The 22,510-nt window shown below is 41.8% G+C and overlaps 1 protein-coding gene across 8 annotated transcripts in view; it reads left to right on the forward strand.

The window, feature by feature from the left end:
* Positions 1-22,510, forward strand: part of CERK (ceramide kinase) — a 74,622-nt gene that overhangs the window by 16,079 nt on the left and 36,033 nt on the right. For 3 of the 8 annotated variants that reach the window (XM_073328366.1, XM_073328365.1, XM_073328362.1), the window contains exons 2-5: positions 7,449-7,562; positions 8,702-8,824; positions 12,602-12,727; positions 13,627-13,690. In XM_073328366.1, coding sequence (XP_073184467.1) covers positions 7,538-7,562; positions 8,702-8,824; positions 12,602-12,727; positions 13,627-13,690 — 338 coding nt within the window. In that variant the 5' untranslated portion in view covers positions 7,449-7,537. Of the gene's footprint in view, positions 1-1,852; positions 1,895-7,448; positions 7,563-8,701; positions 8,825-12,601; positions 12,728-13,626; positions 13,691-22,510 lie in introns of all 8 variants that reach the window. The other 5 variants (XM_073328359.1, XM_073328361.1, XM_073328364.1 and 2 more) reach the window with 3 other exon arrangements.

Consider the following 22,510-nt stretch of genomic DNA (forward strand, 5'->3'; position numbering starts at 1 on the left):
ATTAAATCATCCCAGCCAGGCCTTTGTCAAGCCTCACCTTAAAAACGTCTAAGGAAGGAGATTCCACCACCTCCCTAGGTAATGCATTCCAGTGTTTCACCACCCTCCATGTGAAAAAGTTTTTCCTAATATCCAACCTAAACCTCCCCCACTGCAACTTGAGACCATTACTCCTTGTTCTGTCATCTGCTACCACTGAGAACAGTCTAGATCCATCCTCTTTGGAACCTCCTTTCAGGTAGTTGAAAGCAGCTATCAAATCCCCCCTCATTCTTCTCTTCTGCAGACTAAACATCCCCAGTTCCCTCAGCCTCTCCTCATCAATCATGTGTTCCAGTCCCCTAATCATTTTTGTTGCCCTCCGCTGGACTCTTTCCAATTTTTCCACATCCTTCTTGTAGTGTGGGGCCCAAAACTGGACACCGTACTCCAGATGAGGCCTCACCAATGTTGAATAGAGGGGAACGATCACGTCCCTCGATCTGCTGGCAATGCCCCTACTTATACACCCCAAAATGCCATTGGCCTTCTTGGCAACAAGGGCACACTGTTGACTCATATCCAGCTTCTCGTCCACTGTCACCCCTAAGTCCTTTTCTGCAGAATTGCTGCTTAGCCAGTCGGTCCCTAGTCTGTAGCGGTGCATGGGGTTCTTCCATCCTAAGTGCAGGACTCTGCACTTGTCCTTGTTGAACCTCATCAGATTTCTTTTGGCCCAATCCTCTAATTTGTCTAGGTCCCTCTGTTTCCTATCCCTACCCTCCAGCGTTTAGTGTCATCTGCAAACTTGCTGAGGGTGCAATCCACACCATCCTCCAGATCATTTAGGAAGATATTGAACAAAACCGGCCCCAGGACCGACCCTTGGGGCACTCCACTTGGTACCGGCTGCCAAGTAGACATGAAGCCATTGATCACTACCCATTGAGCCCGACAATCTAGCCAACTTTCATGGCAAAGAGTTTGCTACTACAGTTCTTGAATGAGATGGATTGAAAAATACTATTTCTTTTGTTTGTGATTTTTACAGTGCAAATATTTGTAATAAAAATAACACTTTGATTTAAATTTACACAGAATACAATATATATGAAAATGTAGAAAAACATCCAAAATATTTAATAAATTTCAATTGGTATTCTACTGTTTAACAGTGCAATTAAAATTGCGAATAATTGCTATTAATTTTTTTTAGTTAAGCGCGTGAGTTAACTGCGATGAATCAACAGCCCTAAAGGAAAGGTTTAAAAAAACTGGGCATGTTTAGTCTTTAGAAAAGAAACCTGAGGGGACACTTGATAAGTCTTCAAATATGTTATGGGGTGTTATAAAGAGGATAGTGATCAATTGTTTGCTATGTCCCTTTAAGCCCATTACTACAAATCCTACCTTCATCTGCACCATGGGAGCATAAGGTTAGATATTAGAAAATGTTTCCTCATTTTCCTAATTCTAAGGGTAGTTAAGGGTAATTATACAGACTTTCAATCACCATCATTTGAGGTTTATTAACAACAGTTTGGACAAACACTTGTCAGGGATGTTCTGGATTTATTTGGTCCTATCTTAGCACAGGGGGCTGGGCTTGAGGACTTCTTGAGGTCCCTTCCAGCCCTACATTTTTGTGTCTTTATAGTCTTTAAAATTGCACTTCTTGTGATTAGAATACCACACTGACCTTCCCTGTGCTTGCTTTTCTTGTGTGTTACAATAAAACATCGGTGTTCATTTTTAATTTATATATAAAGGAAAGAGAGAATCCTAAGTATTGTCACTTGCCAATGTCACATAAAATGTATATTAGCAAAGCAACAAGTAGCATACTGTATGCTGAGACTTTATTTCTTTATAGATATATCCATTTCAAGAACAATCTCAACTTCAGTTACATCAGGTAATTATCCTAACATCATTCTGAAGAGCTGATGAGGAACTAAACAGTTAGAAACACAATATTAGCCAGTGTTTGTAGCATTTTTCTGGTACTTGTGTATTTAAATGTATATGTGTCACAGTTTTCAGCCAGCTATGTTCATATTCCCCCTCTGTGGCCCAGCAAGGGCTCCCACTTCAGGTTTCCAGCTCCCAGCCATCACCTCTCTTGGGAGAGACTGGTGTCTCTCTTCCTCCTTACCAGGGATTTTAAGGCAGCGTGGCTCCCTGCCTGACATTGTGATATCCCCAGCAAGCCAAATTGCCGAAGAGGCCAGTGCCTGCACTTTGCTTTCACTCCAAGGGCTCTGAGCAATGTATTGCCCCAAGTTATAAGTTACCACTGAGTTCCTTCTGAGCAAGTACATTTATTCTTAAGGTAAAAGAATTAAAGAGAAAACACATTTAAAGGAACCTACACACATGTTTCAGAGCTTACCAGAAGTCATCCCTCAACTCCAATTTACAGTAACTCCTCACTTAAAGTCGTCCCGGTTAACGTTGTTACATTGCTGATCAATTAGGGAACATGCTTGTTTAAAGTTGTGCAATGCTCCCTTATAACGTAGTTTGGCAGCTGCCTGCTTTGTCCACTGCTTGCAGGAAGAGCAGCCCATTGCAGCTAGCTGGTGGGGGCTTGAAACCAGGGTGAAGCGGCAGCCCCCCATCAGCTCCCTGCTCCCCTAAGTTCCCTGTGCGGCAGCTGCCTAGCAGGCTACCAATTGCCGGCAGTTCAGATGTCCCTCCCCCCACTGCCATGTGCTGCTCCTGCCCTCTGCCTTGGAGCTGCTCCCTGGAGCGTCCTGCTTGCTGTGCAGGGGAGGGGGGAAGAAGGGGGCTAATGTCAAGGTGTCCCCCTCCCCCCTATGCCTGCCCCCCACTTAAACCTTCTCCATATAGAGCAGGGTGGGGACACAACAGGGCTCAGGACAGAGAGAGCTTGCTGGCCGCAGCTGCTGTCTCAACTTCCTGATCTATTTAAAAAGGCAATGTACTTAGAGTGATGTCAGTGTACTTAAAGGGGCAATGTGTATCTCTCTCTCTCCCCTCCCGCCCACACACACAGGGTTTGTGTCTCTGTCTGCCATGCTGTCTCCCCTCCCACCATTTGTGCTGCCTTGTAGAGTGTGAGGCTACATTAACAATGTGTTAACCCTTGAGGGCTCAGCTGAATGCTAGTTCATCATTTAGCAGTAAGGCATTCCCTGGGAAATATCCCACCCTCTTCCACCCTCTAACTTCACCACCTCAACCAAGCTTCACAATCATCATTGCTGTGTACAATATTAAATTGTTTGTTTAAAACTTATACTGTGTGTGTGTATATGTGTGTATTATTTCAGCCAGGACAAACTCGTAGGGCTAGTCTACAGTACCGCGCTACATCGGTGCAGCTGCACCACGTCTGGTGAAGACACGCTTCGCTGACAGGAGAGCGTGTCCTGCTTACATAGCATGGGGAGGACATGCTTTAAGTTGATGTGACTTGGGTTGGTCAGGGGGGTGATTTTTTCATACACCTGAGCAAAGTAAGTTACATCGATTTAAGCGGTAGTGTAGACAGGCCCATAATGAGCTACACTGTACATATAGGGTCTGATACTGATCTCACACATAGAATCCTCAAATATTAGGGTTGGAAGGGACCTCAGGATGTCATCTAGTCCAATCCCCTGCTCAAAGCAGGACCAACACCAACTAAATCATCCCATTACACCGGTGTAAATAGCAATGAACTCCACTAACACATTGCAGTATAGTGTAAAACTATTATGGGGTTAGTAGTTTGGGTGTGTGGATTATTTTCAAGGGGAATAATTGCTCCACAAATTCTCTGAGAGAGTTGTCCTACTATTTACTTCTGTGGGTGGTTATGATATTTCAGGCTGTTGCAGATAAAGCCATCCTGTTTGGGGATGATTTTAGTAGGGTGCCTTTTGTAGCTTGCTCTATGCATTTGTATTTGAGCACCTACTTGTGGAAACTACCCGCTCTATCGGGGAAGGAATAGACTGCGGTGGATAAGGATCCTAGGCTACTGTTCGTTGACCCTACATTTTCACACAATGTTCTATTGGCAGAGTGAAGTGAGGCCCTACATTCATCTCGATGACATTTGTCCATCTGTATGTAACGTGACAACTTTTCAGAACCATGTGGGAATGTTCTCGGTATTAGTCTCACTCTTGAGCTAGTATTTGGACTGAGATTGGAGGAGGGAGAGCTGGAAAATTTACCCCTATCATGGAGTACATTTTTCTTAACTTGCTTAAGGTTGGGGCAGTCTTCTCCTGTGAAGACAGTAGACTTGTCTGGTGTCTGTACAGTGTCTAGCACTAGTACAGTAGGGCTTTGTAAGTTAGTGTAGTCATCCTAGATGGAACTGAGATTTCTCAAACCATGGTTTGAACTAGTACTCACCACTAATGAGTAAGTAGTTTCTCTGAAGAATGTGCAAGATCCTTTTCATCACTGGTTTCAGAGTAACAGCCGTGTTAGTCTGTATTCGCAAAAAGAAAAGGAGTACTTGTGGCACCTTAGAGACTAACCAATTTATTTGAGCATAAGCTTTTGCGAGCTACAGCTCACTTCATCGGATGCATACTGTGGAAACTGCAGAAGACATTATATACACAGAGACCATGAAACAATACCTCCTCCCACCCCACTCTCCTGCTGGTAATAGCTTATCTAAAGTGATCACTCATCACACACATTGTAAGGAGATCAAATTGAGGATTTGTGCTGGAAATGGCCCAACTTGATTATCATACACATTGTAAAGAGAGTGTTCACTTTAGATAAGCTATTACCAGCAGGAGAGTGGGGTGGGAGGAGGTATTGTTTCATGGTCTCTGTGTATATAATGTCTTCTGCAGTTTCCACAGTATGCATCCGATGAAGTGAGCTGTAGCTCGCAAAAGCTTATGCTCAAATAAATTGGTTAGTCTCTAAGGTGCCACAAGTACTCCTTTTCTCTTTTCATCACTGTCATTGGTGCTGCCCAGTCGAAGTCAGATGTGAAACCCATGACTGTATTGTGAATTAAGGTTACTCCTGTCTGGGGAAGGCTGTAAGCAGAGACAGATCTAGCCCTCAGCTGCTAGAAACACTCTACAGCAGCGGTGGAGTCAAGATGCTATCCTTATACTCTTTTAAATAAAAGTTAACTTTTTAGAAAGATTAGGCAGATTAGTGCCCATCATACACTCTAGTAGGCCCCTTAAATGTTATTTAACTCACCCAAAATCTTGTATAACAATATATAGGCTTGTGTGTAGGCTGCTTGAAAGCTTTTCCTAATTCAGAATATGTCTCTTGCTTTAGGGCAGGGTTAACTAGAGAGAACTATGTGACAGTTTGAGCAATTTTTGTGTCAGCTTATGAACTCCATTTTTCTTTTGAGAATGCCAGTTGTATTAGAACCTCTGTTTTGAATGTAATCTTAAGTGTAGCTTTGAGCATTCTTTGTGTACCAGGAGTTTGATTTATTAGCACAGAGACTGTCTGGAAAGTTGTGATAGAGCAATTAAGGGGTTAACTAGGGAACCAGAACTCCCACAGCCATTTAGACTGTAGGGAGAATGAGTCTAACATCTGGAGGCTCAGGAGGACTGAGGCACTGCTTCCAGGATCTAAGTAACATCTCACTGCCCAGGAAGGGTGTCTGACACACACAATCTGCTGCACCAGGAGAGATTTCCTGAGACCCAGATTTAGGAACAGTGATCAGTCGCTACCCAGAACCAAAGAGCTTAACTACATGTGTGATTCAGCAGTTGGAGCCCATCACAACAGAATGACGTTTGTCCAGAGAGTGGTACTGGTCTAGGCTGTGACAAACATATTGTGTTTTTTGCACCACACTTGGTACTGGCTGCCAGTCAACTTCTGGTTGAGTCAGTGTTTCCAGTTAAATCTATATACAGGTCCTAGGGCTTGGATACTTCTCTGACCTGCCATGCTGCCTGCTTACCTTTCTCTAGAATGCTTAAACTAAACTCCCAAGATTAAGAACTAAGGGGATTGTTGGACAGAGTATTTTTAGTAGCAGGTGTGTCTCTGGAATTTTCTCTTGCCAGGAATACATCTGAACCTTAGCCTGGCCACGATTCAGAAGGAATCGTGAAACTTGTCGGGCTAACTTTCTACCTGCTGCTGGCTCAATTTTCTCTCATTTTTTGATTAGTGAAATTTTCTTGATGTGTCTTTAAAATGGTGTTGGTTGTGATGTAGGATTACCTTTAATCTAAACCATGTAAAAGGAGCCCGGATACTTATAAATGCTTGCAATAATATGTATTTAAAAGTTTGTATGAAATTATTGTTACCTACGGGGTTAGACCGCTTTCTTTTCTTTCTAGTGTATAGAAAATGTGTAATAAAGCAATGTGCCTTCTGTTACTTCTCCTAGCAAACATGCCAATGAGTATCCTATCCAGAATCTTCGTTTATATTTTATCTAATTGGAATCTCTCATTTTAATTTTAACATGTCCAGGAGATAGCAAAATGAACAATCATTAAAAGTTTGTTTTTTGTTAATGCAACACAGAATTGCCCTTAATATTGAAGAATATCTGAGTAACTTATACAGTTCAGTAATAGAATTAAAAACACAAACAGAGCAGAAATTATATCTTTCTCCCTTTTGTTTCTTGTCCTCCTGCTCTTGACTGCTTCATGTCTAGCCAGGTCAGGCAACTACATTTTGAAATCCCCTTACATAAATGACAGGTTTCAGAGTAGCAGCCGTGTTAGTCTGTATTCGCAAAAAGAAAAGGAGTACTTGTGGCACCACTCAAATAAATTTGTTAGTCTCTAAGGTGCCACAGGTACTCCTTTTCTTCTTACATAAAAGGTTCTATTCTTTGATTATCAAGAGAGCTGACCATTATTATAGTCTTAATCATGGTTAAACTGCAGCTAGCAATATTCAATAAATTAAGTTACATTTATGCTCTAGAGTCTGTTTAGAAACAGAAATAGCTATGGTTGGCTTGCCACACACTCCTACTCTTTTTAGCCTTGATAAATTTAACAATTATTTGTACGGTGAAATCTCATTTTTTTTTTCATGTACTTCCCACTTTTTTAATATAGTCAGGCTTCTGAAATAACAAGATCATCACGGTGTAAGGGTGATGTAGAAATTAGATACCAGTAAGCTTTTCTTCAGTACCAGGAATAGGATTGAAACAACAACAACAATTAGAATTACAAAACACTTTATTTGAAGATTTATTTGCCCTTCTGTCATGACTGGGGGAGGGTCGGGGAGAGTGATGGGCTCATGGTTGGGCCAATTTTGAGTGAGTGGTGTTGTGACCCTGTATTCCTGATTTATGTCCTTGGTTGTGCATGGCTTAGTTCAAAGCTGTTTGTCTGATATTTACCTACATAGTCTTTACATTTGATATGAAATACACATTTTACACTTCTATGTTTTGAGGCTATTTTAATGTGTTTTGTATTGTTAATGTTCAGTTTTCATGTATGGATGTTGTGTTTGTACAGGAAATTATTTTGTGCCCGCCTCAGAGATTATTGTTGTAGAAGAAACTGAAATTGACGAGAAGCAATGTAGTAGTGGAAAATGGCAAAAAATGGGAAAGCCGCATGCTTTCACAGGTAGGGAAACTACTCCTATTTTCAGAATGCTGTAGTAATCTGTAGATATTGTAAGGGGGACTTGAATCTAAGAGCTGTACAAAGAGTTTTTTATAAACAGAACTATTGGTCAAGAGCCTGGCTTTTTATTATTGTTAAAGATGTTTTAATCAAATCTTTCCTTCATGGCTCATCTCCTTCTCTTTGGTCCCACAATGGAGTCATAACCCTTACTTACTACATCTCACTGTTGCGAAGTAAATATTGTGGCATCATAGATTCTGTATTACTCCACTAGAAAATCAAATAAGAGATGCTGTCCTCACGAAAACTCCAATCATTATTAATGATCAGACTGTGTGAGAAAAGATCTTTCACACATTTTTCGACGTGTGAAGACTTTCTTTTATGTAAGCACTTATGTACAATCAAGTGAGATACAATGGTACTCTAACCTGCTTAGTGATATAATGGCAATCCTCTGTACTGCTAACTGTGGAAAGGGGACTTGAATGTACTTGTCCAAGGCTTTATGGAAGGACTAAATGTGAGAAAATAGTCTGTAATGATTTGGTGGTTCTCTTCCACCCACACACATGCTTCTCAAGAGACTGAAATTGGCTTTCAGATTCTCCCTCTTCCTTTCAGCTTCCTGCAAGCTGATGTGATATTTAAAAGGGGGTACTGAGGACTGGGTGTTTTTTCTGACATGAACTTTGCAAGCTTTATATGGCATATAAATTTTTCAAAACAAAAGAAATTCAGGCAGTATGAATGCTGCAACTCTTGTAAGCAACCATGTAATAACCTATTGTCCTTTCCTCTGGGCATGCTGAGAAGTATCTTTAAAAAATCATTCACATTTGAGCAGTTACTGTAAGCTGAAATGTGTCAGGGAGGAATTACTGTTTTTTAAATTGTGAAAAATACTTGGAATGTTGCCCTCTTACAAACACACACACAAAGTTTTCCTATTAGAATTATGAGAAATAGAAACATTCCAGAAGGGGGTAGTAGTGTCTTTTGGTTCATTAATATATTGTCTTTTAAATATGTTGCACAGATTTTTAAAACTAGGCTTCAGCACACAATTAAGTATATTTCATTGTTGCAATAAATGTAGAATACATAAATGTCTTTCTTTTTCTTTTTTTATATAGTATATTACATGAAAAGAGCACAAAAACACCGCTGGCGGTGCAGCGAAGTAACATTTTCGTGCGTTGATGAGCAACTGTGTAACCAGTGGATACAGGCACTTAAAGAACTACTTGAGTTACAGAGTAAGTTGTTCGACTAAATTACTGAAATATACAACATTATTTTCATGGCACCTACAGCAGTTTAGTTAAGTTTCTATTAATGTGGCTAACTCAGCCCTTAAGCTCAGCTCATGCCCTCCTAAGGGAGAGCAGTTGGGGATAGGAGGTGTGCTGCATTTGAACTAGCAAGTATCTGATTCTCCACTGTCACAAGGTGCAAGGCAGCATAGTCATTAATACCTGTGGAAAGTGAATGTCAAACCCTAACAGATCAGAATAGTAGGGTTCTTATTCATTTGTCCAAGTGTAAATGACTGTGAAGAGCACTGGAGAATGTGGGGCCTGCAGACTTTCCATAGTATTGTGATTTGAATGAATGAGAGGAGTTTTTGGATACATTCATGCTGACAAGGAATCCCAGACCACTGCATAAACATTTGTATGTTAGCCGGGGTAATGCTGCTACAGAATAGCCATTCCATCCATAGTATCTCCTGCACCTTCCGAAACTTCATTAGATTCAAAAACACACTGCTGCTTAAGCTCTTCTTCCCCGCACCCCACATATCACTTGTATTGATTGAAAATCCTCTGGAGCATGGACTATGGGCCTGTCTACGCTTAAAATGCTGCAGTGGCACAGCTTCAGTGGTTCACTAAAGATGCTTCCTATGCCAGCAGGAGGTGTTCTCCTGTTGGTGTAGCTAATCCACTTGCCCGAGAGGCGGTAGCTAGGTTGATGGGAAAATTCTCCTGTTGATCTAGTGATCTAGTTGATCTGGAGAGGGGTTAGATCAGTTTATTGCATCGCTCAGGGGTGTGGATTTTTCACACCCCTGACCAGCGTAGCCTTGCCAACTTTATTTCCTAGTGTAGACCAGATCTATGTGTTTGTAAAACACCTAGAATTATGGGCCTCTAACTACAAGCCCGGTATAACTATTTAGTAATAGTAAACTTCCCAGAGCCTTAAGCACTGGGAACAAACATCTGCTAATAACTTTGTTAATGTTTCTTCCAATAAAACAAGTTACAGTGCTCACACCAGTGTCAGCTACTTCAGAGTGCTTGGTAGTTGCTGGCTGCATAGTTCCTGTTATACCAGTATTGCTTTGTTTTTGAAGTACTTTGTATGCATTACTTATGAAAGGAGGAGACCAAAGAGACACAATCCTCACTCAGTTTTCCTATTCTGCACCTATTGTGACTAGGCGTTTGCCTTAACTGGGAATTGCTTGCCTTGGGTATTTGTTCAGAATCTTAATGTTGCTTAAAACTACTTTTAAAAATAAGCTAGAGGGAATTATTGTTCAATGGTTTTAATGTTATTCTGGTCCTTATCAGTGAGCTGTCCAGAAGCTTGATTATGTGAACCCTTTGGTTTCATCGATTTTGAGGTCAGAAGGGACCATTGGCTCATCTAGTCTGACCTCCTATGACACAGGACAGAGAATTTCACCTAGTTACCCCAGTGTTGAGCCCAATAGTTTGCTTAAGGCTTATGGGATCTCTGTGTATGGCCACACATATGAATATGTATGATTTGATATCGTCTGGAAAATTTCCTTACTGAGTTAAGAGGTGCAACTTTCCTCTCAGGTATAACACATACTGATAAGCTCTTCAGGATATCTTCCTCTATCTTGCCACATCTACACAGTGGTGAAATTTTGCATCTAAGACATGAAATCAGGGCCCCAATCTTGATCAGGGCCAATGGACATTGCTCTAATAAAATACTAATTTATCAGATTACATTCAATACTATGCTAGAGACGTTGAGAAAGGTGAACTTGCCCTTTTTGTGGTTGGACCAAGAGAGTGAATTATACAGTTTTAAATCTGCACTTCTGGAATAGGTGTCTGAGAGAGAAGCTAGTGTGCCTTTTCTGGTATTGAGGACAAGCACATCTGAAATCATAATTTTATCAGAATGTCTTTTGTAAAAATTGCACTTTAGGATTTCCTCGTTTGTCTAAATAATTTCTGTATTAAATGTACTCAGTTTAAAAATAAATGCTATGGTCAGCCAGCTCTGAATGTCAAGCTGGGTGCTTTTCTTCTCATGCAATATCACCATTAATAAAAGCTCTGCTGGGCAGACTGGGCTCAAAATTATTTCTGCAGCTTTGTGTTTAGATTGTGCCTTCAGCAACGTATGTGCAACTCCAACAGTTACAATGGATTTGCTCATGTGTAAGTGTCTGAAATTTAGTAAACCATGGTGATGCAGAAAAAGGAGTATAATCCAGTTTCTTTCTTTCTCTCTCTTTTTTTTTTTTTTTTAGTTTTGTCTCTGAATAATCACACAGGACATATCTTTGTGTAAAAAGGTGTTTGCATAAATATCTCTCTGGTACAGCCTGTAACACTATTCTGTGATGCTGAAGAATGAATTGAACATTAGGTTTGCAGGACTGATTCCAGGGACTAGTGAATGAGTTGCAATATACAGCCAGTGCTGGAAAAAAGTCTTGTCTATGCAATGTCCAATTTGGCTATATATGAAACCATGTTACTATAATACGGATAGCCTTGATTCTTTGCAAAGACCTAGGTGATACATTCAGTATTTATCTTATATTCCTTTCAAAGTTGTCTTAATTCAGCCAACCTGGTGCTTTTCACCATGTTCCAGTGCAGATGATATTTGTGATGAAGCTGGTCAAAATATAGGAATTTTCTGTGAATTTTTTTTTTCAAAAATTTGTTTGTGTTTTCCTCAAAGATTTAAATTTTGGAATTTTCAGTCAGTCCTGTGTTGGTTGGTTGGTTGTTTGTTTGAAACATACGAAGCTGTGAAAAGCATCTCACCTTGAGTCTCAAAATTTGGGCTAACTGGCCTTAGGTTACCAACGGTTTTAGAAAGGGACAATGTGGTTGAAGGTCTGTCATGAGATCTAGATTCTATTTCTGTTTCAATCGCAGATTTCCACTTAGCTCTTGGCCAGTTTACTAATGTCTCTTTTCGTTAATCTTACCTTTTTAAATAGGGATAATAATCAGTACCTCCATAGAAAAACTTTGAATCTTAATTAATTAATGTTATCAAAGCACAGATATATCCTAAGACCCTCTAGCAGTGGAAAGCATTCTCATTTAAGGTGTCTAGTTGAATAGCCCTGTTGTGATAGGTGTTTTTGGTTCCTTGACTCGACTGACTTTGGGGTCAAACTGAAGTCCTTTCAGCCAGACTTCAGACAGTAATGGTAGATATTCTTACATTATATTGAGTTCAGATCTTCAGAGCAGTTTCCCGCAGTTCAGAATATGCTTTTACAAAATATACTTACCACTTTTCTATCACATGAAGGATCATTCAATTGCCTGTTACAAAAGCTATTTTCTAGAATTCTATTCATAAAATACCTTCTGTACAGACATATTTCTGTATTCATCTCACCCACAGGATGCATACAGTTACTATGCTCATTTTTTCCAAGAAGAAGATAATATGCCTCTTTCCAGTTGCCACCTTAGCTTGTATCTTATTGGTAGCTCTGATGCCATTGTCATTTCATTTAGTGGAAAGGCAAGGTGAATGCAGAACTGCCTGAAAGTAATATGAACTTTCTGCTGCTCTTTCCATATAATAAGGAACCCATTTAATCCTCACACTAAGGAGTTTTAATAAAATCTTTTATTCAAATTGCCTCTGTTCACTAACAAAATATTTTATAAGAGTATGTATTTAAATGTAATAACTTAGAATTAAAAAATACATTTATCAAAACTGGCTTGTTTTTATACTCAAGTGCCTAACAATGTGGTGTGTTTGTTTCCCCTCTCCTCCCCCAGAATCTAGACCAAAGCAACTGCTAGTATATATTAATCCATATGGAGGAAAACGGCAAGGGAAGAGGATCTATGAACAAAAAGTGGCTCCATTGTTTAGTCTAGCTTCCATCTCTACAGATGTTATTAGTGAGTAATGTTAATATTTTACTTCAATCTCTCATTAAATATAAAATGAAATCTTTAAAGCAACTCTTCCTTACAGCTTAAGAAAATGTCTTTTTAGAATTCTGCTTTCTGCATTAATAAGTGCATGAAATGGAACAGTAACTGATTTCTAGCTAATTTAGCTATAGCCCTGCAATTCACAAATGAGGGTGATGTAGCAATGTACCATTTTATTTCAGTGACCATTTTGTAGGTAGTGATGCATCCAAGCTATTTAAGCTCTTAATTTATAAAACATATATCCTTCTTTTTCCACTTAAAATAAATAAATAAATAAAACTTGCCATTTAAAACTGCATAGGTAGTTACCCTGATGAAATAATTACTTTAAATGTTACAGCGACTCACAGTGAAAAATACATGTATGTGACACTTACATTTACATTTAATTTTTTTGTTTTCTCAACAAAGAATTTTCCTCGTATGTAGTACATGCATTTCTCATTTGTTTCCTTGTTGTAAAATCCATTAAAATGAAACATTTTGGTAAACCGAGACATTGTAATGGTTTTGTTTTCTGCTTGTATGTAATGTAGTTGTAGGTGTGTTGGTCTCAGGATGTTAGAGAGACAGGGTGAGTGAGGGAATATCTTTTATTGGACCAACTTTTGTTGGTGAAAGGTCCAGTAAAAGATATTCTCTCACCCACCCTGTCTCTCTATCTTTTATTGGACCTCTCACCAACAGAAGTTGGTCCAATAAAAGATATTGCCTCACTACCTTGTCTCTTGTTTTCTGCTTGACAGCCACATTCATTTGGTTTTGTTTATGGAACTTATGAAACATTACTTGATAAGTTTATGAAACTTAGCTTAATAGGAAGGCTTGAGTGAATAAGTGTGTTTGTTTGTTCTCCATAGTAACTGAACATGCTAACCATGCTAAGGATAACTTATTAGAAGTTAATATCTACAAGTATGATGGGTAAGTGATTTGATTTGATTTTTCCTGGCATATGTAGCTTAATTTCTGGAGAAGAGACTATTGTAACAAGATAGTTTATGGTAATGTGATAACTTTGATGATGAGATCATTGTAATAAACAGCATTTCAAAACAGGCGTCCGTTTCCTGCACCTGAATATGGATTTATTCTCAAAGGCAAAAATAGACTGTTTCAGGGGAGTCCAGTTAACCCCCTGAATTAATATTCTTCTTTGAATGGTGGTCCCTGTTGTATTCCATGGTGGGATTACGCATGTGCACCATGCACCCAGAGCCAGAGAATTTGGAAGTAGTGTCCGTTGGTCTGTGCATGTGCACTGGCTCACCTCATGCCTCCAACCGAGGTGTTAAAGGCGGGGTGGACTGACTTCCTCTCCACTTCCTTCTCACAGTCGTATGGTCCAGGTTGGAATCCTTCGTGTCCACAGCCTCTCATCTTAGACTATATCTTGTCTTTGAAAATGTCGGGTCTATCCATCAGCTCCTTAGGAGTTTACTTAGCAGTGGTCAGTCCATACCATCTACCTGCTTCAGGCTACTTGATTATCGTACATCCTCTAATCAATAGATTCTGGAAAGACTTAATAAGGACCTTTCTGCCTACTCAGAAGATTCCACCCCAGTGAGACCTGAATCTTGTTCCTTTAGTACTGACAAGGCCCCACTTTGAGCTTTTAGCTACTTGTTCCATGTCCCTCCTTTCCATGAAGGTTGCCTTTCTGATAGCTGTCATGTGAGTGAGAAGGGTTGGTGAACTGGGAGCAATGATGGCAGACCCTCCATGCACAGTGTTCCATAAACATCAGGTTTCTTTACATCTACACCCCAAATTCACCCCGAAGTAGTTTTGGAATTTCACTTTAACCAGACCATTCACTTACCTGTTTTTATCCTAAAACTTCACACTTCTGTAGAAGAACGAAGACTCCACTTCCTTGCTGTTTGACAAGCCTTGGCCTTTTATCTGCAGAGAACAAAACTAATCAGAAAATCCCCAAGACTGTTTGTCACCGTTGCAGAGAGGGTTAGAGAGCATGCCATGCCATCTCCACCAAGAGAATCTCCAAATAGATATCTGGCTACATTCTACTCTCCATCAACTCTTGAACACCGGGGCCTCCCAGGGGTAAGAGCTCATTCCACTAGAGCGCAAGCTACAACTAAAGTCTCTTCAGGACATACCCTTCCTGGACACCTGTAAAGTGGCCATGTGGAGTTCCATTTACACGTTTGCAAGGCATTATGCCCTGATGCAAGCCTCTGCTGCTGATGCCTCCTTTGGGATGGTGGATCTCTGCTCAACCCTACTGTCCACACCGTCCTCTTCCTTAGGTAATGCTTGTCAGTCAACTAGAGTGGTCCCTATTGTATTCCATCACTCGAAGAAGAAGAAGTGGTTAGTTACATGTAACTGAAGATTCTTCGAGATGTATGGTCCCTAGCTGTATTCCACAACCAGCCCTCCTTCCCCTCTGCTTCAGGTCTTCTATTATTTGTGGTGTAAAAGGAACTGGAAAGGTGGTCAGTCCGCCTTGCTCTTTATCAACTCAATCGGAGGCATGAGGTGTGAGCCAGGGTGCATGTGCAGACCAACGGATGCTACTTTCAAATTCTCTGGCTCCGGACACATGGTGCACATGCATAAATCCGCAGTGGAGTACAGATGTGTGGTTCCTATCTCGAAGAACCTCCAGTTACAGGTAAATAACCTCCTCTTACACTTACGTGAACTTTATATGCTAAGTTAGTCTATAGTTTTATGTACCAAATAAACACACTAAAACACTTAAATTAAGGCCCCAATTCAATTAGCACATGCTTAAGTTTTTTGTGAATCAGGGCCTAAAACCAGATACAGTCATAAGCACGTTTCAGCAGAGTTCAACCACCACTCAATATTACACTTCATTCCAAATTTCTGTACTTTGTTTTAAAAGCTAAAACTTTAAAAAGTCTGGCAATGAATAATTACAGGATCCAGTCACTTTTTCCCCATTGCCAAGTAATCCTTTACCAGTAGGTACACCTCACCTGATTTAGCCACCACTCCATTTTAATTTTGCTCCTGACTTGTTCTGTAGTTGGGGATTATGCTTTTGGATGTATACTGGTGTCCTAAATTCCCTCTAAGCTGCACAGCCACGCAGCTGCCTATTAAACACCGTGCAGGTGCTCAGGGCTGCAGTAGGAAGAGATGCTTCTCCCCAAGCCCCAGACCTGCTGCGGAACCTCTCCCACAGCCCCAACCCAGCCCAGCCCCAGACCTGAGTGGGCCAGGTGACCTGGCCCGGGGAGAGGCACCTCTCCCACTCAGCCCAGGTGCTACTGTGTGGGGAGAGCGAGAGCTGGGGGGAGTCCTCTCTTCCCACCGTAGCCCCAGGGAGCCCCACTGCACCTGAAATCCCTCATCCTCAGCCCTCACCCTCCTGCACCCCAATCCTCTGCCCCAGCCCTGAGCCCCTCATCCCCAGCCCCACCCCAGAGCCTGCACCCTCAGTCAGAGCCCTCATCCCCCCACACTGCAACCTTCTGCCACACCCCAGGGCCTGAACCCCCAGCCAGAGCCCTCAGCCCCACGCAACCACATGAATTTTATGTGCACCAATATGAAGGTGATGTGTCATATATCACCTCCATATTGGTGCACATAACAAAATTCATTCCGCACATGGGTGGGAAAAATTAGAGGGAACACTGCTGTTGACTTTGTATTAAATGTATAGAATTCAAAAGGGGTGATATTCAATTATATCAGAATTCTGTTTTCTTACAGTGTGGTGTGTTGGGGAAATGAAAATATATTTTTAAATAGAATTGGAATGATCGATCTGTTTGGTGGTATGAAATACGTGGATTATTTGGTATTATGGTTTAATGGAAATGTATTCAGACCATGCAAGAACATTGTAAAGAACATTAATATTGAATATTGGCAGCACTCCACCAAAACTTGTCCTTACGTTGCTCTTTAACAAAGTGCTGCTGTTTTTGAATTGCCCAGTTTGGCTTTTTAAATGGGTACTAAAAATTCCGCTTCAAGTAGATGCAGATGTGTATTCCACTTAGATGTGTGTGTATCCAGCGCGCTGGAGCCAGAGACTTTTGCTTAGCAGTATCTGTAGAGAGGAGGTGCTAACGGCTTGTGGTTGTGGCCACTTCCTTGGCTATGTGCTGCGGCAGCACCACCCTGACGCCCCTCAGTTCCTTCTCACCACCTGTGGCTGGAGTCTGAGCTCTGTGTGGTTGTAGTCTCACATTTAGTCTTTGTCTAGTTGATTGTATGTCTTTAGTTAGTAGTCAGTGGATAGTGGTCCCAGTGATTCCCTCACCGGGGTTTAAACATTGTCCTTTATGTGGAGGAGTGATCCCCAATAGTTACTCCCACACATAGTGCTTGCTTTGCCTTGGCAAGGCCCAACTTGAAAAGTGTTGTTCGATCTGTAGGTCATTCAAGAAGTGGACTCAGGTGACATGGGACCTCCGCCTCATGCAGCACCTACTAGTACAGGCCAGGCAGCCTGATCCGGTACTGAGGCCCTCCTCAGGCCAAAAATCACCCTTGGGCTTGGAGAGCATTGCCGCTTCTCATTCCAGGACAGGCGCATCTCCAAAGAGTCAGAGGAGCTGTTCTGTTGCCAGCACTGAGGAAGAGGTCTTATAAGACCAATCATGACTGCCCCAGATCGTGGGGCAGCTCCTCTGCCTCCCCCAGGAAAAGCATGCACTGGTTCTGGCGCACAGAATGGCATGGATACTTCTGACCCTTCCCTGGTACCAAATGCGAAGGGTAGAAACCCTGTACCATCAACTCTGGTTCAGACTCCGGGTATCTGTTGAGTCCAGTACTGATGAGGGAGATGCTGGTACCATGTCCATGTCATCAGCATACGAGGCAGCCGCAGACGACCTCTGCCTTTTGGTCTAGACCTCCCTGTTAGTCCAGGACTTTCCCAGGGCTGTGCCACGTATAGCCCCTCCGATGGAGTGAACTGCTGAACCCTCGTGTCTGTTGGCAGGCATCCAGACGTTCCCCTCCCCGTGGTGAGGATGGAGCTGGTACCAGAATTGGTACAGGGGACCTCTGCAACAGGACTGTCTTCAGCCCTGCTGCATTTGACACTGCAGATTCTCCACTGGTGGCTTTCACCATCCTTGATGTCGATTCGCTCTGGTACTGCTGTTTGCACTTGGACCTATAGGCACTGACTTTTGTTTTTGCCAGTGTGTGCTTTTGAAGAGGAGTGTGGGGCGGGGGGAGTGGAAGGGGGCACTCTGCCAGTTTTGGGGAGAGGTTATTTTCTCCATATTTATACACTTCTTCCATATTCTAGTTATTGAATGTGTCATTGATATCTTTACTATTTTAATAATTCAATTCTTATGAATTACATAAATACATTATCATAAATTACAGTATATTAAAATCATTGCAATCACTTACAAGCTGTCTTCACTAATGTCCCAGTTTAAAGACATTATGTCTCATTGTAGCTTTCTGGATGAAACTGTCAGCAATCTTATTTACATCTAATTCCCTGGTATTGTCTTGATGCACGTTAAGGACAGCTACATTATTCAGTTGTGGCTCTCCCATTGATGACTGGAGATAATTTTTAAATCTTCTGAAGTTGGAGAATGAGTTCAGGATGATACAGACATGGTGAGAAGGATTCTTATAAATTTGCAGTACTCTGGAAACATAATGTTTCCAGAGTACTGCAAATGGCTCCAAGATCTTTCTCTTGATGGATAACAGCTAATTTAGGCACCATCATTTTGTATGTATAGTTGGGATTATGTTTTGCCATGTGCATTACTTTGCATTTAACATGGAATTTCATCTGCCATTTTGTTGCCAAGTCACCCAGTTTTATGTGACTCCTTTGTAACGCTTTGCAGTCTGCTTTGGACTTAACGATCTTGAGTTATTTTGTATCATCTGCAAACTTTGCCACCTCACTGTTTACCCCTTTTTGCAGATTATTTATGAATATGTTGAATAGCACTGGGCTCAGTACAAGCTCCTGTAGGACACCACTATTTACTTTTTCTCCATTCTGAAAATGGACCATTTATTCCTGCCCTTTGTTTCCTCTCTTTTAACTGGAGTGCCTGATCATGCTTTCAGGGTCATCTAAAGATCCTTTATTTAATTTAATAACAAGCCTTTTGTTATCTTAATCACCCTGCCTCTGTTTATAAACTCCCTTCCCCAAGAGCAGAAGTTGTAGCAGCAGAGAACTCATCACATTCCACACTCAAACTCTGGCTCCTGGGTGCTGAGCACCCACTATTGTTTTTTCTGTGGGTGCTTGAGCCCCGGAGCACCCATGGAGTTGTCACCTATGTTTGGACCAACACTACCTGTGCCATCAGCATGCTTGGTACTGCCACATCAGGAGTGCTAATTTCTGCCACTTTCTAGGTGATGGATGAATCAGACTGCCGATTGGCTCCCTTTGGTGTCACTCCACCAATGTTGCTGAGATCCTGAGGCTCCGATTCAGAGTCGGAGTCATCATCCTCCCACTCCCTGTCACCTGATTAACTCTGGGGGCTGCCAGTGGACCAGTACAGCTTCCAGGGTTGGCGTGTGTGCTCTGGCCATGGTGGAGGTCCCTGTCTCAGCCCCCTATTGGCCACCAATGCCCTACCCGTTTCAGTGGCCTTGAACTCAGTGGGATGCTACTTGTTCATGGAGATCCCATTCTTCATCCCATTCAAAGCCAGTCACCCACCAGGTTGACAGTGATGGCTTTGGATCAACCGCAAGCCTGGGCATTAGAGGTCTTCCTCCCCATGGAGGTTGAGTCCTTCCTCCCTTAGTCCTCATTGCTGGATGATGCTGAGCTGCTTGGTTCATCTTCTTCTGCTCCAAAGGATTTTTAAGGTGTACAAGAACCTTTTTCACTGCGCATCCATGTAGAGTTCCTCCAAGAAAATGTCTCATATTGTTTCCTCTCCATCCTGACCTGTTCACTTAGAACCAGAGCCACACCCTCCATCCTGCAGTCAGCTCCCTGCACCTCATGGTATGGCTGTTGCATGGGTAAATGAGGAAGAATAGTGCTTGGAACCTGTCCAACAAGTGCTACTCAACAATGGGAAGTCCTCCACTAGGATGGCCTACTTAGTGAAATGGAACAGGTTCTCAGTGTGGCCCATGGGACCCACCTGACAGAGGCCTCCACCCAGTACATCTTGTGATATTTGTTACATCTTCAGAAATCTGGACTTGTGCTCAGTTCACTGAGAGCGCGTTTGGCAGCAATATCAGTATTCTATCCCCCAATTCAAGGGAAGTCAGGTTTTTTTCTAATACCATAGTGACAAGATTTCTGAAGGGGCTTGTCCACTTGCATCCTCTGGTCTGAGAACCCGTCCATTGTGGGATCTAAACATGGTTCTGGTTGCTCTGATGGGCCCTCTGTTCAAGTCCATTGTATCCTATCCTGTCTCAGAAAACCACGTTCCTGATAACCATCCTTTTGGCAAGAAGAGTGTGCGAGTTGCAGGCTGTGGTGGCTGAGTTGCTTTTCACACAGTTCTCCAAGAACAAGGTAACGCTGTGACCCACACCCAATGTTTTTATCCAAGGTGGTTTCTGTTTTATCTGAATTAGGCTGCGTATTTACCAGTGTTTTTCCCTAAGCTGCACTCTTCCCCCAGAAGATCAACACCTCCATACTTGATAACAGGCAATGTCTAGCCTTTTATATAGACATAAGAATGGCCCTACTGGGTCAGACCAAAGGTCCATCTAGCCCAGTATCCTGTCTTCCAACAGTGGCCAGTGCCAGGTGCCCCAGAGGGAATGAACAGAACAGGTAATCATCAAGTGATCCATTTCTGGTCACTCATTCCCAGCTTCTGGGAAATAGAGGCTAGGGACACCATTCCTGCGCATCCTGTTTCATAGTCATTGATGGGCCTATCCTCCATGAATTTATCTAGTTCTTTTTTGAACCCTGTTATGGTCTTGGCCTTCACAACATCCTCTGGCAAGGAGTTTCACAGGTTGACTGTGTGTTGTTTGAAGAAATACTTCCTTTATTTGTTTTAAACCTGCTGACTATTAATTTCATTTGGTGACCCCTAGTTCTTGTGTTATGAGAAGTAGTAAACAACACTTCCTTCTGTACACCGGTCATGATTTTATAGACCTCAATCGTATCTCCCCTTAGCCGTCTCTTTTCCAAGCTGAAAAGTCCCAGTCTTTTCAATCTCTCCTCATACGGAAGCTGTTCCATACCCCTAATTATTTTAGTTGCCCTTTTCTGAACCTTTTCTAATTCCAATATATCCAATCCCTATGTATAGACGGGACTAAACTGTTGCATGTTTTACCTTGCCTGTTCGGACCACATGAAGGGACAAGCAATCTCTGCACAGACCATCTCTAGATGGATAACATCCTGTATCAAGGCTGCATATGAAATACTTTTCACTGCACGTCTTCAGCAGATACGGGCTCACTCTACGAAGCCACAAGTGATGTTGATCGTGACATTTCCGTACTGGACGTTTGCAGGGAAGCCACGTGGTTGTCGATACATACATTTATGGATCATTATGCTATTACTGCAGCTTCCAGACTGGATGCAGGTCTTGGAAGGGCAGTTCCGTAATCCCTATTGCAGCAGACTTCGAGTCCCGCCTCCGGTTTGGTGTACTATTCGCGAGTGACCTAAGTGGAATATTCATCTGCATCTACTTGAAGAAGAAGAAATGGTTGGTTACTTACTGTAACTGGTTCTTTGACATGTATTTCCTGACCCACTCTCCATCCCCTCTACCTTGGAATCTCCTCTCATGGGTTGTCAGTGGAAAGGAATTGAGCGGGTGGAGGGGGGAATCGGGGCAGCGCTGCCTCACATAGCCAGAGGAGGGGCCACAGCTCCGAGGCACGAGCACCGCCCCTTTACAGGTACTGCTAGGCAAAAGGCTCGGGCTCTGACACACTGGGTGCGCACACACCTAAGTGGAATATATGTCTGCATCACATCTCAGAGAACCACAGTTACAGTAAGTAACCATTTCTGGTCTTTTTTCCCCCCATTTTAATTGAATATTTATGTAAAGCATTATAATTTAAAATGACCCAAACACTATGGTGAAAGTTAGCATACAGAGGATCAGACTTCTATCGTTTGTATTTAATTTTGTGTGTAAAAGTTAGATTGGTAAAGGTAATAAAAATAGAGGTGACTGAGGGAAAGAAACAATCTAGAGAAGAAAGGGAGAGGGAAGGAGGAGTCATAACATGGCCTACCAACGTATTCCACTGTTTCTATAGAGTCTACCCATATATCAATGAACTTATCATTTTTATTATGATTGGAGATCCTTTCCATCACTGCCATATTGGTATGCCAATCATTGGACTGGATTTTGATTTCCAGTACTAAAGAACATATCTTTTAGCCAAAAGTAGTTATGTCACAAATTTTTAGTATTTAAGTTCTATATCTAGAAAAGGAAAGCATTAAGGAGGATAGTTTAGAATACAAATCCTCAATCCCTTAGGCTCTTTTGAAAATTTCCCCTGTAAAGTTTAACATGGATAAAAGACTCTGCTTCTCCTGTCCCTCTCTTCCACTTCAATGTTAGTGTGAACTATATGCATCCTATCACAAGCACTGTATATTTTTAAACTCTTCTACTACTACTACCACCAGTCATCACTCCATCAGAATACTAATATATTTCTCTTGAGGAAGCCCAGAAAAATAAAACAAAACCCGTGATTTCTCGGAAAAGCCATTTTGGAGAGATGAACCAAAATACTGAATAATTTTTA

Source organism: Lepidochelys kempii, chromosome 1 (genome assembly GCF_965140265.1).
Source record: "Lepidochelys kempii isolate rLepKem1 chromosome 1, rLepKem1.hap2, whole genome shotgun sequence".
Classification (NCBI taxonomy): Eukaryota; Metazoa; Chordata; order Testudines; family Cheloniidae; genus Lepidochelys; species Lepidochelys kempii.